The following is a 14,248-nucleotide window of genomic DNA, read 5'->3' on the forward strand; positions in this document are numbered from 1 at the left end:
CCCTGGAGACAAGCAAGACTTCTCTTCAGTCTGCATTCTCACTGTCTTGCTAAAGAGTGTTGCAATAGAATTGATCCGCAGGTGTGTAGCTGCTCCAAGAAGAATATTGCAGGTATTCCTTACAGCAGTTGCTTATGTGAGACTAAAGTCAGCGTGACCACTCACATTTGAGATAAATAAAGAAAAAATCAGTTGCGTTCCAGTTGGTTGAAAAACTCTTTAGTTAATTTTGTTGTTACCAGGGAAATTGTGCAAGACCAGAAGATGTAGATCAGCATCAAAAAAAAAAAAGCATATATAAGATTGATTGTTAATTTCAGGCTTTGCACAAATTCTCTTCCAAGAAAAATGGTAGGTTCAACCGATAATTAAATCACATAATTAGTGGTAGGCAATATATTTCCCCTTAAAATGAGACAAAACTTAGAAGATACTGGTAGAAGTTACTTTAATGTATGTATATTTTTCTTGAAGTTTGATACTGCACAGTTTTTGCTGAAAATATTTGCAATGTACAGTATTACTAAAGCACTTTAGAAATTAAGAATGAGATATACAAAATCAGCAAGTAAAAGGAAGCAGTTTTCTATTTGAGGTGGATATTGAGTGCAAACATCAAGACTTTTGCTCAGTATTTCCTCCTCACACGTGTCTGCTGACTTTGTTGTTCACATTTTATGTTTCTCCTCACTGTTCTCCAAGCTCCACTTGTTCTTCCTGTTTCATCGTATCTCTGCTTATCCCTTTTCCAGTTCTGTTCACTGATTCATTGGAGTCTCTGCACTCAAAAGTGGTTGATGGGGGAGGGAAAGTGCGTGCGAAGTGTTAAATTCCTGAAGAGTTTAAGTAACTCCTTTTTTAAAAATGAACAAAACTCTCATTATTTTGAGTAGCTGAACTAACTTTTGAGTTCAGTATTTTTTCGTAGTGTTGTGAACAGTGAGTAGATGAGAGCTCCATAGAAGTCAGAAGTCCATAGTCTGTGAGGGCAGCATTGGAATAATTCCTAAACTTGCTGCCCAAATGTCAAGGAAAAAAGGCAGAATTTCAAGACAAAGCATTTTGAGATATTCCTTTGCAATGCTTAACAGGTATTTTGATTAGAAATAATAGAAAGGGGGTTGGATTTTTTTTGAAGAAAAAGAGATCCAAATTTGGAAACTAAATCCAGTCCTTAAGAGAATCGACCTTATAGACTTATGTGCAAGTTTCAAAACAGCTTTAACAGTAGAGTCACTGCCAACATATACATTGTTCTATACATATGACCTATTTAAGGGTTGAATGCAGTATTAGCCATTGGTGTTTGTCTGTGCAGCCTGTCAATATTACTGAAACCTGTTCTTCCCTTAAAAATGCATCTTTTGAGGCATATGAAAGCATAGGGGAAAGTGACTATTGAAGTAGCAGCTGCCAAGGAGAAACTTTGTTTTGATATTTGAATGTTAAACTTTAAAAATACATAATTAAAAAAGTCAGTCATTCTTCCTCCTCCAAGTATTAAATCTGATCAATATCTGGTTCATCTTAGAATCTATCATCTTCCTTGTTAGACCATCTGAATTCGCTGATAGCCTTTTGTAAGTAAATGTTCAGTTTATATTCTGAATTAGTTTACTCCCTCGCTTTTTAATCCACATTTCTACCCTTTGAGTTTACAAGCTGCTAAGCGTTGGTCACTTCTTTTTCCCTTGCCTTGTATACATCAATGACTCTGACTGGTCTGATGTCAAACTGTTAAAAGCTCCTGTCCTATGTCAAATCAAATATTGAATTCTCAGAGCACTGAATCTCTTTCCTGCTTTTCCTTCCCCCCCACCCCGCCGCAGCCTTTATGTTCTTGTTAATATAAAATGCCTTTTTTCCTGTAACTTGAAGTTGCACAGCAGCAAAATCAGCGAAGAATTTAAGTACATCTCAAGCTGAATGATCTTGTGCTACTTCTGCTTACGCTGGATTTTACTTCAATGCTGGAAGCACCATTTCTCTATTAACACGCTCTCTGTGTGTACTGGAACTCCTACTCATTTCTTTCTCTGGTGGCCACAGTGACTTTCCACTCCATGTGTGCAGATGTGTGATTTCCCAGGGCAGGGGGCAGGTGACTGACTGCTGATTCACCTCTTGTGGCCTTTATGGAAGCAGAGCAAGGACCAGGGAGGTCTGTAGATTATTATTACCATTATTATTATTTCACTTCTATATTTTTCTCCTTTCATTTTTTGTCTTTTGTTTTCCTGCATAAATCACTGTTTCATCAAAGTATGTTTAATCTGTTTTACAGTTTTAGTTTCCAGTTTGTAGCTTCCCACCAGAGCTTTGCTTCAGGATTATAGCCATACCCATTTTTAATCTGAGGGAAAAGAAGTCTTTAAATGTTATTAAGGTGACTGTAATCCTCTCCTATTCAGAACCGTCCACTTTTCTTTTTTCTTCAATACTGAGTTGCTTTCTGTGGGATATCACTCATTTCTACCAATGGCTTTGTCAGGTTTTAATTATGCTGAATTCCTAATTGTTAACCTTGAAGTGATCTTAAGACATGTTCATATTTCACTCTCCTACTGGAAAATTGATTCCACGCTTTCTTCTGTGACCTTCAGCTTCTCCTGTGGATTGTGAGACAAAGAATTCATTCAGGGTGTCAGCAATTTATCAGCATCATCTGTCACTGAATTTCCACTCCTGTTCTTTAATAGCCTCACCAAGTCCGTGCTTAGCAGCTTGCTTCCATTTTTTTCCTTAACAACATTTATTGTAGTTGTTCTGATTTCTGTGCTGTTATGTTGGGGTTTTTTTCTTTTTCTCTGAGGAGACAAACATTATCTGTTTGGTTTTTTTTTTCAATTCTTACCTTCATATCTCATTTTTAACTGGCCCTTGCAAGTCACCCTCGTATTCCTGTAGTTGCACCAAGAAACTTCTTCTAAATCCTAAATTATCAGAACTTTTTAAAAGCAGTTTTTGTGGTAAATGTTAACGCTAGATTGTTGCTATCTGCATCTCCCATTTCCTCCCTGGAACTTTCTCACACTTCTTCCTTACTTCTTATCCAGAAAAGTACCATTTACACTGGATTCTTAAGATTCGGTGTGAATCCAGATGTATCGAGCAGTAACGCTGCCGTCTTCATGGGTACCCCACATGGCCAGTGCCTGTTCCAGGTTAATGTGACACTTGTGCCTACAGAAACAAACTTTGTCCTCATCCCTAAGTCCTTTTCAGCATATTGCAAGATGTCCAGTGTATTATCAGATGTGACCAGTATGCTTTTGAAATTCTTTTCTACTAAGTCATGAGACAGAAAGGATGCCGTGCTTGCGGTTTTCTTCTATTGTATGTAGCCTTATTGCTTGTATCTTAAATCAGGAGTAGACATCATCATAAAATTCAAATCAGGATTGTTTTGCCTAAAGCTCCCAGCTTAGTGTTGAGAAGAAAAACAAAAATCAATTCAGACTTTGGAAACTTTATATTTGTTTATAGGAATGATTTTATCAAAGAAGACACTTTGATAACTTAGCAATAATCAATCCCAGCCTGAAACTGGATTCAGCTTATCATTTTAAATCCAAAAAATGCAAGGTTGGCCCTATTTAGCTTGGAATATAATTGGGAGATAGGAATCGTTGTATTTGATAGTGTCATGTGTATGAGGCCTTTCAAAGGTTGTGTCTAGAGCTCAAAATGACTTCAGCTCATTCTTGCCTGACAGTCAGTTTATTGACCTCTTATTGAAGTTAATCTAATTTGGGAGAAATCTTATTGTATGACAGCTGTGACTTAGCAGCTGCTAAGGAATATAATACACACCAAAAAAGTTAATAATGTCAAGTTTTACCAGTATGATCTGAGATTGGCAAAAATCCACACTGAAGCTTTGATCACAGCATTGCAGGAGTGTATCCTTGTCAGTCTGAGTCCTTTTCAGTTACTAGTGATGCAGTCTGGGTATCTTTCTGACAGAATAATGAAGACATATCTTTATGGCATGATATTTGAGTTGTTCTGCACTGCTTAAAGATCAAAAAATGTAACGAGGTGGGGAAGAGGTGAGAGCAGAGAGTGCCAGGTTTGAAGAATAACTTGGAAAGAGGCTAAGAAATGCTTAGAAAAGACAGGAAATATTGTTCATAGTGGATGGTAAACAGAGAAGAAATTGAGGAGAAATCAGTTTTGGGGAAACAGCTCATCGCAAGGTGGAGGGACTGGAAATGTAAATCAAGTCACTTCATTTCTGTGCATTTGACTCTGTCCTGTTACAGATACACTCTTGCCCTTTTGCCCTGGGGTGGAGATCGATTCATTTGTTTTTTTGTTTATTTTGGTAGCAGAGGGTGTTCAGTCCATTATTTATATATGTGGACTATTTTCCTAGCTCACGTGATGACTATAAAGGTGGGATTGGAGGACAAGCAGTCATGCCAACACCACAGTCACCCTTGATTTACAGGGTCTGCAGGTCTGTGTTCAAAGACTTGTTTGTCAAACTATATCTGTATATAGACTAGGACAGAGAAGAGAGCGTGTTTAACTACAACCCACATTGATGTAGTTAGTTATTTCGGTTAGCACACACATCAAATACAGATATTAATTGATCCTGAAGAAGATTTTTTTTCCAAGTTAAACATTTGTTTGATTTAAATCCTGAGTTTCTTGTGAAGAAACATTTCCCTCAGAAATGAGCACTCTTGGTATATTTTCGCAGAGGGAACTCTTTCACTGTGTAGTGTCTGTAAGTTATTCTCCAGCAAGACAAGATTCAAAGTGCATTTTTCTTGGTTTCACAATGTGAACATCCCTGAACATGTATTTCCTGAATCCCTCAGATTTGCCCCTTCTTGGAGCTGCAGTTGTTGCTGTTCCATTTCCAGTGCTCGTTGGCAGCAATGTGTAATGGTAGCAAGATACTTTCTGGTTTAATTCATTTCTCTTTTGTAAATGCAGTGTATTACTTGTACCAAAACTCTTAAAAAGTAGAAGCTGTGCATGGTTCTTTGTCCAAGTTAGAATGTTGAGTTTTGCTTCACATTACTGAACCAGAACAGTGGATTTTTTGATTCCTAGTGTCAATCAAAGTTTTAAATCAATATACTATAGTAACCAATTAAATTCAGTTGCATGTAACAGGCTTTTTGGACTTCTTTTCGTTTAAATATTGCTAAACAAATGTGCTACTAATTTACCTTGTTTGGGCCTGTAATATGTGTAATGTAAGTATGTGTAATATGTATCATACCAGACCAGAAATTTTTATCCTAATGTGAGGAACTCATCAGCGGATGATTGCGTAAAGCTTTAAATCTTCAATATTATTTTTCCCATCTGAATAAACCACTGAGATCCCTCTTCATTCAGAGCAAGTCCTGGCTGTCCCATATACAGAGAACTGCTCAAGAGCAGAGCACTAGTCTTTGTTCTAACAAAACAAACCCAACACCCCCAAAAAACAACTAACCTGTGCCCCTGGTCTTGTTTACCACATCAACTCCCTGTTCTTGTCTTTAATTTCTAAATCTTCTGAACAGTATATCTGGGTGAGCAATGCAAAGAGACATTTTTATACCACCTTACTTGTAGCACATCAACATGTAAAAGCTTTAGTTAAAAATCCAGAGTCTCACACAGACGTTTGACTGGCATTATCTTTGTTTGCAAAGTACATGGCTGCTCTTCTTCTGTCCCAAATAAATACTGCATCTGTCCTCTAAAGTTTTCACGTTGCTCTAGAGCCATCACTTTAAGCTCACTCTGAAGATGGCTAAGATTGTGTTAATCACTAATCATTGTTATTAATCACTCAGATTATTATATCAGTTTTCCTGCGCGACTGTTTATCAGTAGTCCGCTTTCTTTTTCAACCCTATGGAATGTAAGTCTTACCTGTTTTTAAAGCCAGAAAGCTGATGTCCTCTTCGGGTGATTAGCTAAACTGTGCTGACTCGTTCTGCCTGACGACTTTTATATTGTCGCTTACTTCTACAACTTCGCTAAAATGGTTGTCCAAACCATCATTATTTTAAGCTACAGTTAACTGATAGTCTTTTTTCTGACATTCACAGCTTATGTTTTGCCCCTTTTATATTCTTTCAGAAAAATTCAACGTTTACTTTTCTCAGCCCCTCTTGACATCACCCTTTCTTCCACTCTCTTCACTTGATGTTCCTTTTTCGCCACATCAACCAAAACCTTGTTTTCACTTCCAAGGCTTGTTACTCCTTTCTGACTGAGTGTCCCATTTCTCATTAGCTGTAAAGGTTTTGATGCCTGCCTTTACGCAGTCCATGAAGATTTAATTGCTCATTACTTTTTTTCCAACAAGTTTCTTAATGCTTTCTTCCATATTGTGCTTAGTTATGTTGATTTTTAATGAAGAGAAATTTGTATGTCATTGTCTTCTCTCAATTACTTTTCAAAAATATGATAACTAATTATCTGTGGCTAGACTATTGGTATATTGATACATAAAACTACTGCTGTCTCATTTATGTTGTACTCACCTCCCATTTTCCCTTGTCTGCTTACTGCCTCTTGTTTTATGTTGAAATTATAAGGCCTTTGGGGCATGAAATACTTTTTGCTTGTAGAAAACCTCATGCAATCCAGGTCCTGGTCTAAAGTATTACATTAATATTAACAACATTGGAGTGTAGGGTTAACTCTATTCCTGAAAAACATAGTAACCTATTTTCATCCTAGACTTCTACATACTTTGCTCTGAGGAGTAAGTATATCAATTGTTCTCACTAACTGAGCAGATCTTTATCAAGCTCAAGAAAACACTGGATTTCCATGCGTTTCACCCTTTATTTTAGTTCCTTTCATCCTTTTATTCTGTGATCTCTTCAGGCTCCAGTAAAATCCTACCAGAGTAACAATCATTTTCTTCAAAGGGACAGCGGTAGCGAGGCACGGCAAAGATTACACGTCAGCTTGAGGCTGATCACAGAGCAGAATTTCATAGTGTAACACATCTTCAAAAGTAAATATCTAATAAAATTAGCATGGCTGTCATGTCAAAGGCAACTGCACATCGTACTTCAGCAACACACTGTATATTTCAGTCTGGCTCTGATTTGTACCTACGTCATGCTGGGTGCTGGTGTTCATCTAGAAAATTTGCCAGTACGTGGAGTTATATATAGGCTGATTGTCAAGTGTGTGGTTGTTTCATGACATGGAGCAATTTGGTGCTGAATATGATGGTAGCAGCAAAAAGGTTCTAACTGGGGCAGATGGCCCTGTTTTCTCAGCCTCTGTGGAGTTCTTGTCATCTGTGTAACATACAGATAAAATGTCATATCAAGATTACTGTCCTGTTAGGGCTCCTGAAATGCTGGCAACGTTGCTCTGCTTCCTCTCAAGGAAATCTGGTGATATGGCATTTTGGCTGAGTGAAGTTGCCAGTCACAGTCTCTCTGTCAGGATGTACTTGACCAGCCAGTTTCTAAAACTTTTAAAAAATATACATCTCCAGTATGAAAATTTGTTTGCCGCCTTGCATTTTTTATTTTATGCAAAGCAAGTCTTGCATATTCAAGTATCTTATTTTCTGAAACCGTAGTGCACCGAATTGTCTTTGTAGCTCATTATAGAGCTCTGTATGACCAAATTAGTGTTTTTCACATGTTATATCTCTATGTAAACTAGAACTGAGAGTTCAAATTGTTCAAATGGCACTGAACAAAATGGTAGAGACAGTCCTGCAGACGCTACCGTAAGTTGGCACATCACATATCCAGGTGCTCTCCGTGATCTCCAAATTCACTTTTCATTTTCATCCTTTCTGTAGATGTTTTGTGTATTTTATTACTGTGGCATCTTAAGATACATTTATCCTTTTTAGGAGTAACTGTAACCTAGTGTAAGGTTTTGAAATCCTACAAGATCTCTGCTATTAACTTTTCTTCTTTGTGGTAAACTAAAAGGCAGCATTTAGTCTGAAATCAAAGCAGATATTCTGTAGAGGATTTTGAGTCAAGCCCAGCAAGACTGTTTTAAACACTATGGATCTGCAGCTCCTGCTGACTTCAAAGAAACTTGAAGATATTCTTCATTTCTCAGGATGAGCTCTAGAACAAGAAAGCGGCTTTAGCATCTTACTACAGACTATTTTCTTTTTTCTCCTTTTCCAGGAAGGGAGGAAGTCTATTTTCTTTAATAGCTTGAACTAATTTATCTCAAATTAAAAAGGATTTGCTTGGTTTGGGAGGAGGAGATTCCTCTAAGCGATGCCCCTCTTTTCTGTCACATGTATTTGGATGGTCCTTGGATATTTAAATTAACAACTTCTATAATTTAGGAATGTTGAGCTCCTTATGAAGACATAGGGCCAAAAGTCTCATTTGCTTTCTTGAGAGACACATTTATCTAGTAAAGAATATTTCTGCAGGTACTGAATTGATTTAATATACCAGCTGTGTGTGGTTGCAGCTCCTTGCTGTCATTCTTTAGCGAAGGATTAGCAGCCAGATGCTTTTCAGCTGTCTCTCAAACAGAAAAGAGGTCTTGGATGCTACTCTTCAAAAGCTTTCAGATGCCAATAAAAAGAATCGAGTGTAGTGACTTCATTCATTCTGGTGGCAGCTGTCCCACTGTTTCATATAATTTGAGGGATGTAAATTAATGTTTTGAGATTATTCCCTGTGGAACAATCTAATAGGAACCAAGCAGAAGCATGTAAACATTGAACCGATTTGAAATGTAAATATCCAAAATAATGTGGTGATTTGTCAAACTAAAAGGATTATGGATAGCTGTCCAAAAAAGATACTGGAAGCTGGAAACACCAGAAATAAGGGCATTAGTCTTCTTTACCTTGCATGACAAGGATAATAAAACCGCATTGATAAAGTCAGGTAGGGAGCTTAAATTAACTTTCTTTATTGGCCATTTTCATTTCAAAAGCATATAAAACTGAAGACGTATTAGATTGCTGCTATTGAATTGAATGAGATTCTGGTTTCATTTCATTTTCCTGTCAGCTGTGCTTTATTTGTTTTCCTTTCTTCATTATTAATGTACACTCACAAAACTATATTTAAAATTATTTTGGGGTTTTGATTTACAGTGACTGAAGGGAGATGGAGCAGGACCCTTCGCAGACTGTGTTGTGCATTCTTGCAGCTCTTTGCAAATGTAATGTAATTTTTCTGGCCTGAAGCATGTAATCAGAGGACTATGTATAGTGCCCTAGCGCAGGAAAAGTGCTGTATATTCCATAATTAAAGGACCAAATTTTAGACATCTCTATTTGTGTATTTGTTGGAGGATCTCTACATTAAGGGCTGTAATTATGAATTGATTCATAACAAGCCATGAGATTTTAATTATCTAGCATTTTTAATTGCAGCTTCCTGTCTGAATTCACTAGTGATGAGGCTTTTGTCAGCCTGTTACGATCTTCATTAGCAGATCTCGTGCATGTCCTTTCCTTTCAGACGAGCTGCCGCTGGAGCAGGTAACCTCAGAAATAGAGGACATGAATGGAAAGGGAGCTCCGTGTATGAATTCACTAAATTCCTTTTGCTTTCCCTAGTACTTTGAGTTTCTTTATTTTTGTTTTAAAGAGTGTGTGGGGAGGAACAGAGAAGAAAGTTAACAGGGCTACATTTCTTTTCATTATTTAGCTCCTTGCTCTGTAAAGAGAAGCTCAATTGTCTATTAGAAGATGGTACTTTGCTGACAGCCGTATTTTGTGCCAACATAAATGAGTATTTCTGAGGGTGGCCACAGATTTTATTGTGTCAAGACAAGCATCCAATATCTCCCACTTTTCACAGAATCACAGAATCGACTGGGTTGGAAAAGACCTCAGAGATCATCAAGTCCAACCCTTGGTCCAACTCCAGTCCATTGACTAGATCATGGCACTAAGTGCCATGTCCCATCTCAGTTTAAAAACCTCCAGGGCCGGTGAGTCCACCACCTCCCTGGGCAGCCATTCCAATGCCTGACCACTCTCTCTGGAAAGAATTTCTTTCTAATATCCAGCCTAAATTTCCCCTGGCAGAGTTGAAGCCCATGGCCCCTTGTCCTATTGCTGACTGCCTGGGAGAAGAGACCAATCCCCATCTGGCTAGAACTGCCCTTCAAGTAGTTCTAGAGAGTGCTGAGCTCACCTTTAAGCCTCCTCTTCTCTAGACTAAACAAGCCCAGCTCCCTCAGCCTCTCCCCATAGGGCTTGTGTTCAAGTCCCTTCACTCGTCTTGTTGCTCTTCTCTGGACCCGCTCCACCACTTCAATATATTTTGTAGAATGTTGAGCTTGAACTACAACAGGAGCTGTTTAAAGTATCTTTCAATTAAAATGTTCTGAGATGCTTGGTAAAAGAAACAGAACATGGAGAGAACTTCAGCCCATTCCTGTAGTTTTGTCCCTATAATCTGAATTCTGTGTGACAAAGCCAATGTCAGCATCAGTAGGTACAATTGAGCTGTTGCATTAAGCTTGATGACAATGGCAAAATTCTTTTTAGATGTTAAATATTTCACCAGATAAAGTCCACATATGTTTCATCAATATATCACAGGCATACAGACCCTTTGGACCTCTGAATAATTTAACACCTGAACATGGTTGTTCCAAGAAAAAGCTTTGTATAGCCTGATGAATTGAGTGAAAGTTCGAAGTTACATGAAGTCCTAAGGGGTTTGTGCATCTCTGAAATACTCTTGATTCGACAGATATTTTAAACATGGACTAAAAAAGTTAAAAGTCAGTGTACAACAATGGGAGTGGTTATTTAGGGGGAAAAAAATAGATTAGAAAAGAGCACCAGAAAAACAAACATATAGAGCTGCTTTTTCTCCTGGCTGATCTCTAAGGACTCAAATAAATGCTTGGAAACGTTGCTCTAGTTCTTCCCTTCTGTTCCTGCTCCCCTCAAGCAACAACACTGATCTTAATTATATTTTCTTGAACTTGATGGTTCTAATATTGCCGTTTCCAAAACAATGTCATATAAATGAGAATTGGCGAAGAACTCTTGAATCAGCTTCTAATAAAAATAAAGCCCCTTTCTAATTTGCGTAATTTAGATTCCACGCTTGGTGGAACCTACAGCGTTTGACCTATTATTTTTAAAATTGGTGACAAGTTCCATGCTGCCAAGGGGACACCATGTACTGCTCTGAGATATAAGGGTGCACTGAGATCCAGGAAACGGATACCTATCAATCTGTTGTTCTCTGCTTATTACACTTTGTATTGCTGTTGGAAATACTGTGGAGTTTTGCTTTCCATCATGAGATGTAGGTGAGACAGCAATTCTGTCTTCGTTCCCCGTTGTTTGCGTAAGTGGACAATTTATCGATGCACTTGGTGATACGGAAAAAGTGTTTGTTGCAGAGAATGCGACCTCCTACAAATTCAATCAGCTACTTCTTTACAGTGAGAAATAAACATGATTTATCTCTGGAAGCTTACTTCATAAAACATTTGCTAAGCCTAAATGAAAGAGAAATAAGTCTTAACAAAACCAGCCCATTTTCTGAGCAGGAAGAGAGGATTTGATAAACTGCATGTTGCAGTTGCTGGTAGGTTGGTTGGCATTTATGAACCAGCAAATAAAACAGCTCTCTTCAGTGAACAGAGGGAATGGTGCCGCACTGGAAACATCTAACAAATGCTGTTGCATATAAAAAAATGTGCTATTCCATTCTCTACTCAAAAGTCCATTATTTTATCTCTAACACTTGAGAGAAAGCATTTTCTCCATGTGAATTAGAGTTTTCTGATGTGTTGCTACTGGCCTGGAGTGCTGTGCATAGGAATTTTGTATGGACCTGGTAAAGAATTAAGATTTGTTCTTGAATTCTAGTAAATACTGTATTTTAATAAATGACAGATGTTTGAACTCTTTGAAATTCAATAATCAATTATGGGTTTTTTTCTTTTTATTTTCTTTTTTTTTATTATTATTTTTTTCTTTTTGACAAGAAGCATTCTGTTATTTTCAATTGTCTCTATCCTTTCAATAATGTAATAATCACTGCCTCAAAACCAGTAGGTCTTAGGGATCTATTTCAGTTGTCATTACCTTTCACTGTTTTCTAGAATCATAGAATCATTTGAGTTGGAAGAGACCCTCAGTATCATCGAGTCCAACCATAACCCAACTCTAGCACTAAACCATGTCCATGAGAACCTCATCTATGCATCTTTTAAACCCTTCCAGGGATGGTGACTCCACCACTGCCCTGGGCAGCCTGTTCCAATGCCTAACAACCCTTTCCATGCAGAATTTTTTCCTAATATCCAATCTGAACCTCCCCTGGCACAACTCGAGGCCATTTTCTCTAATAAAAGTCCGTTACGCTTTACAATTAATTTTTTACTTCTTTGAGCAGTTGGATGACTATGGAAAAAAACCAAAAAAGGTATAATAGATTTTTTTTGTGTTGTTTTCAATGGATTGTCATCTCAGTGCTACTAGATGAATTGTTTGACTTCGGATTTATTCAAATAAGAGCAGTTTTGAATGAATGACTGTGGAGAGATTAAAGCTGTCTCCAAGAACCCACGTTCCTGGAACTTGCAGCTCTCAGTGGATATAACCGAGACACTGTGTTACTGCTTTCAGTATTCTCTTTAGCTACGCACTTATTAATCAAAAGGGCTCACTACAGATTTTGTGTAAAACTGACATTTTCTTTCAACACTATCCACTTCCCAGTTTCTGCGCTGTATTTTCATTAATCATCACAATACCAGGTACTTATTGGAAAGGTGAAATTTCTGTAACCTCTTCAATTTCTCTGTAGATGAAAGAAGAGGAACAGTCGGCCAACCACACTTTGATGATCCAGGAGACACTGCAGCAGGCGTCGGTGGAGCTGGCGGAGCAGCATCACCTGGTTGTCTCGTCCGATGAAGTGGAGGGAATCGAGACGGTCACTGTCTATACGCAGGGTGGAGAGGCTTCCGAATTCATCGTCTATGTTCAGGAAGCCATGCAGCCTGTAGAAGAACAAACCGTGGAACAGTCGGTGCAGGAGCTCTAGAGAACTGTGTTCAAAGGAGATGGCTACTGGATTTGCCAAAGCCAAAAGTTTGGGGTTTGTTTTTTTCTTAGCCAAAAAACAAGCAAGCAAGCTGACAGATTTTCACTTAATTTGTAAAGCAAGACCTTGTTGCTAGATAGCGATCTGACTAGTTGGACTGTGTCAGTGACCTAAGACATATTATGTACAAAACCTTCTCAGACTTTTTTTTTCTAAAAAAATGTTCATATTTTAAGGAAAAAGTATTCTTCCCCTTCTTAGAAGATCTCTCACTTGTTTCCTTCAAATCCTCACAAATATTGTCTGCTCAAACCTGTGTTATCCCACAATAGTAAAACATCTATAAAGGTAGCTAGAATGTCTAGAAAAGTCCATACATCCCTTTTTATACATATGTACTTGACTTGACTGGAAGCAGAGTTGTTTTTTCTTTGAATTAGAAGGGCTTCTTATTTCTGAGTTCATACTTAGAATGTGTTTGCTGAGTTGTGGTTCTAACCCAAACACAGGCTTAAGACTCTTGTTAGAAACATACCACAGATGGATGGTAGTTGTACTTGTGAGATGATTCTTCGAGTTTGGGAGGTATTTAAAGCCATATATGATAATTCTGGGTACCAGCAGGATGACTGTTATTTTGATAACGGAATAATGATAACTCTTTACATCCCACTGGGTAGGTACCTGTCTGGTACCATATGATGAAACCAAATCTGTCTAATCCATGAAATATTATATTGTTTTTAAGAAAAAAGTTATATTAAAATAATTTGTAAATGCTATAAAAGATGGATGTCCATATGTTTTAAACAGACATGCTTGTAAATATGATTGTGTGAAAGAGCTTGTACAAAAAACTTAAGTAAATATTGACAAGAATCTAGATCCTCTTAATTATGCATGTATATAGTTCCAGATTTTTCTTTGTGAATCTTGAATTGTTTCTGATTCAATATTTTTAAATTTGAGCTATAAAAGTTATTAATTAATAACAAAATTCTCATATTTTCTTCTACTACTCTAATTTCTTAAGTGTTGACTTCCCATTCACAGTTAAGTAAAAAATGCTGTTTTGCATTGACTCTGACGAATTATTCCTTCAGTTAGTAGTCTCTAATCAAGAAAGTAGCATAATGAAGTCTGGGCTGACCTTTCTATATGATTGAACTTACGGGCGTTCTGGGTAGAAAAGTTGGAAAAAAGATTTAGATGTAAGTTGATGTTGATGTAATGAGTTGGTT

At 37.5% G+C, this 14,248-nt stretch overlaps 1 protein-coding gene across 2 annotated transcripts in view; it reads left to right on the forward strand.

Annotated features, from left to right (window-relative positions):
* Positions 1-14,046, forward strand: part of ZFAT (zinc finger and AT-hook domain containing) — an 87,907-nt gene extending 73,861 nt beyond the window's left edge. For both annotated transcript variants that reach the window (XM_080339912.1, XM_080339913.1), the window contains one exon: positions 12,768-14,046. In XM_080339912.1, coding sequence (XP_080196038.1) covers positions 12,768-13,007 — 240 coding nt within the window. In that variant the 3' untranslated portion in view covers positions 13,008-14,046. The remainder of the gene's footprint in view (positions 1-12,767) is intronic.
* The last annotated feature ends 202 nt before the right edge of the window (positions 14,047-14,248 follow it).

Source organism: Nesoenas mayeri, assembly GCF_963082525.1.
Source record: "Nesoenas mayeri genome assembly, chromosome: 2".
Lineage (NCBI taxonomy): Eukaryota > Metazoa > Chordata > Aves > Columbiformes > Columbidae > Nesoenas > Nesoenas mayeri.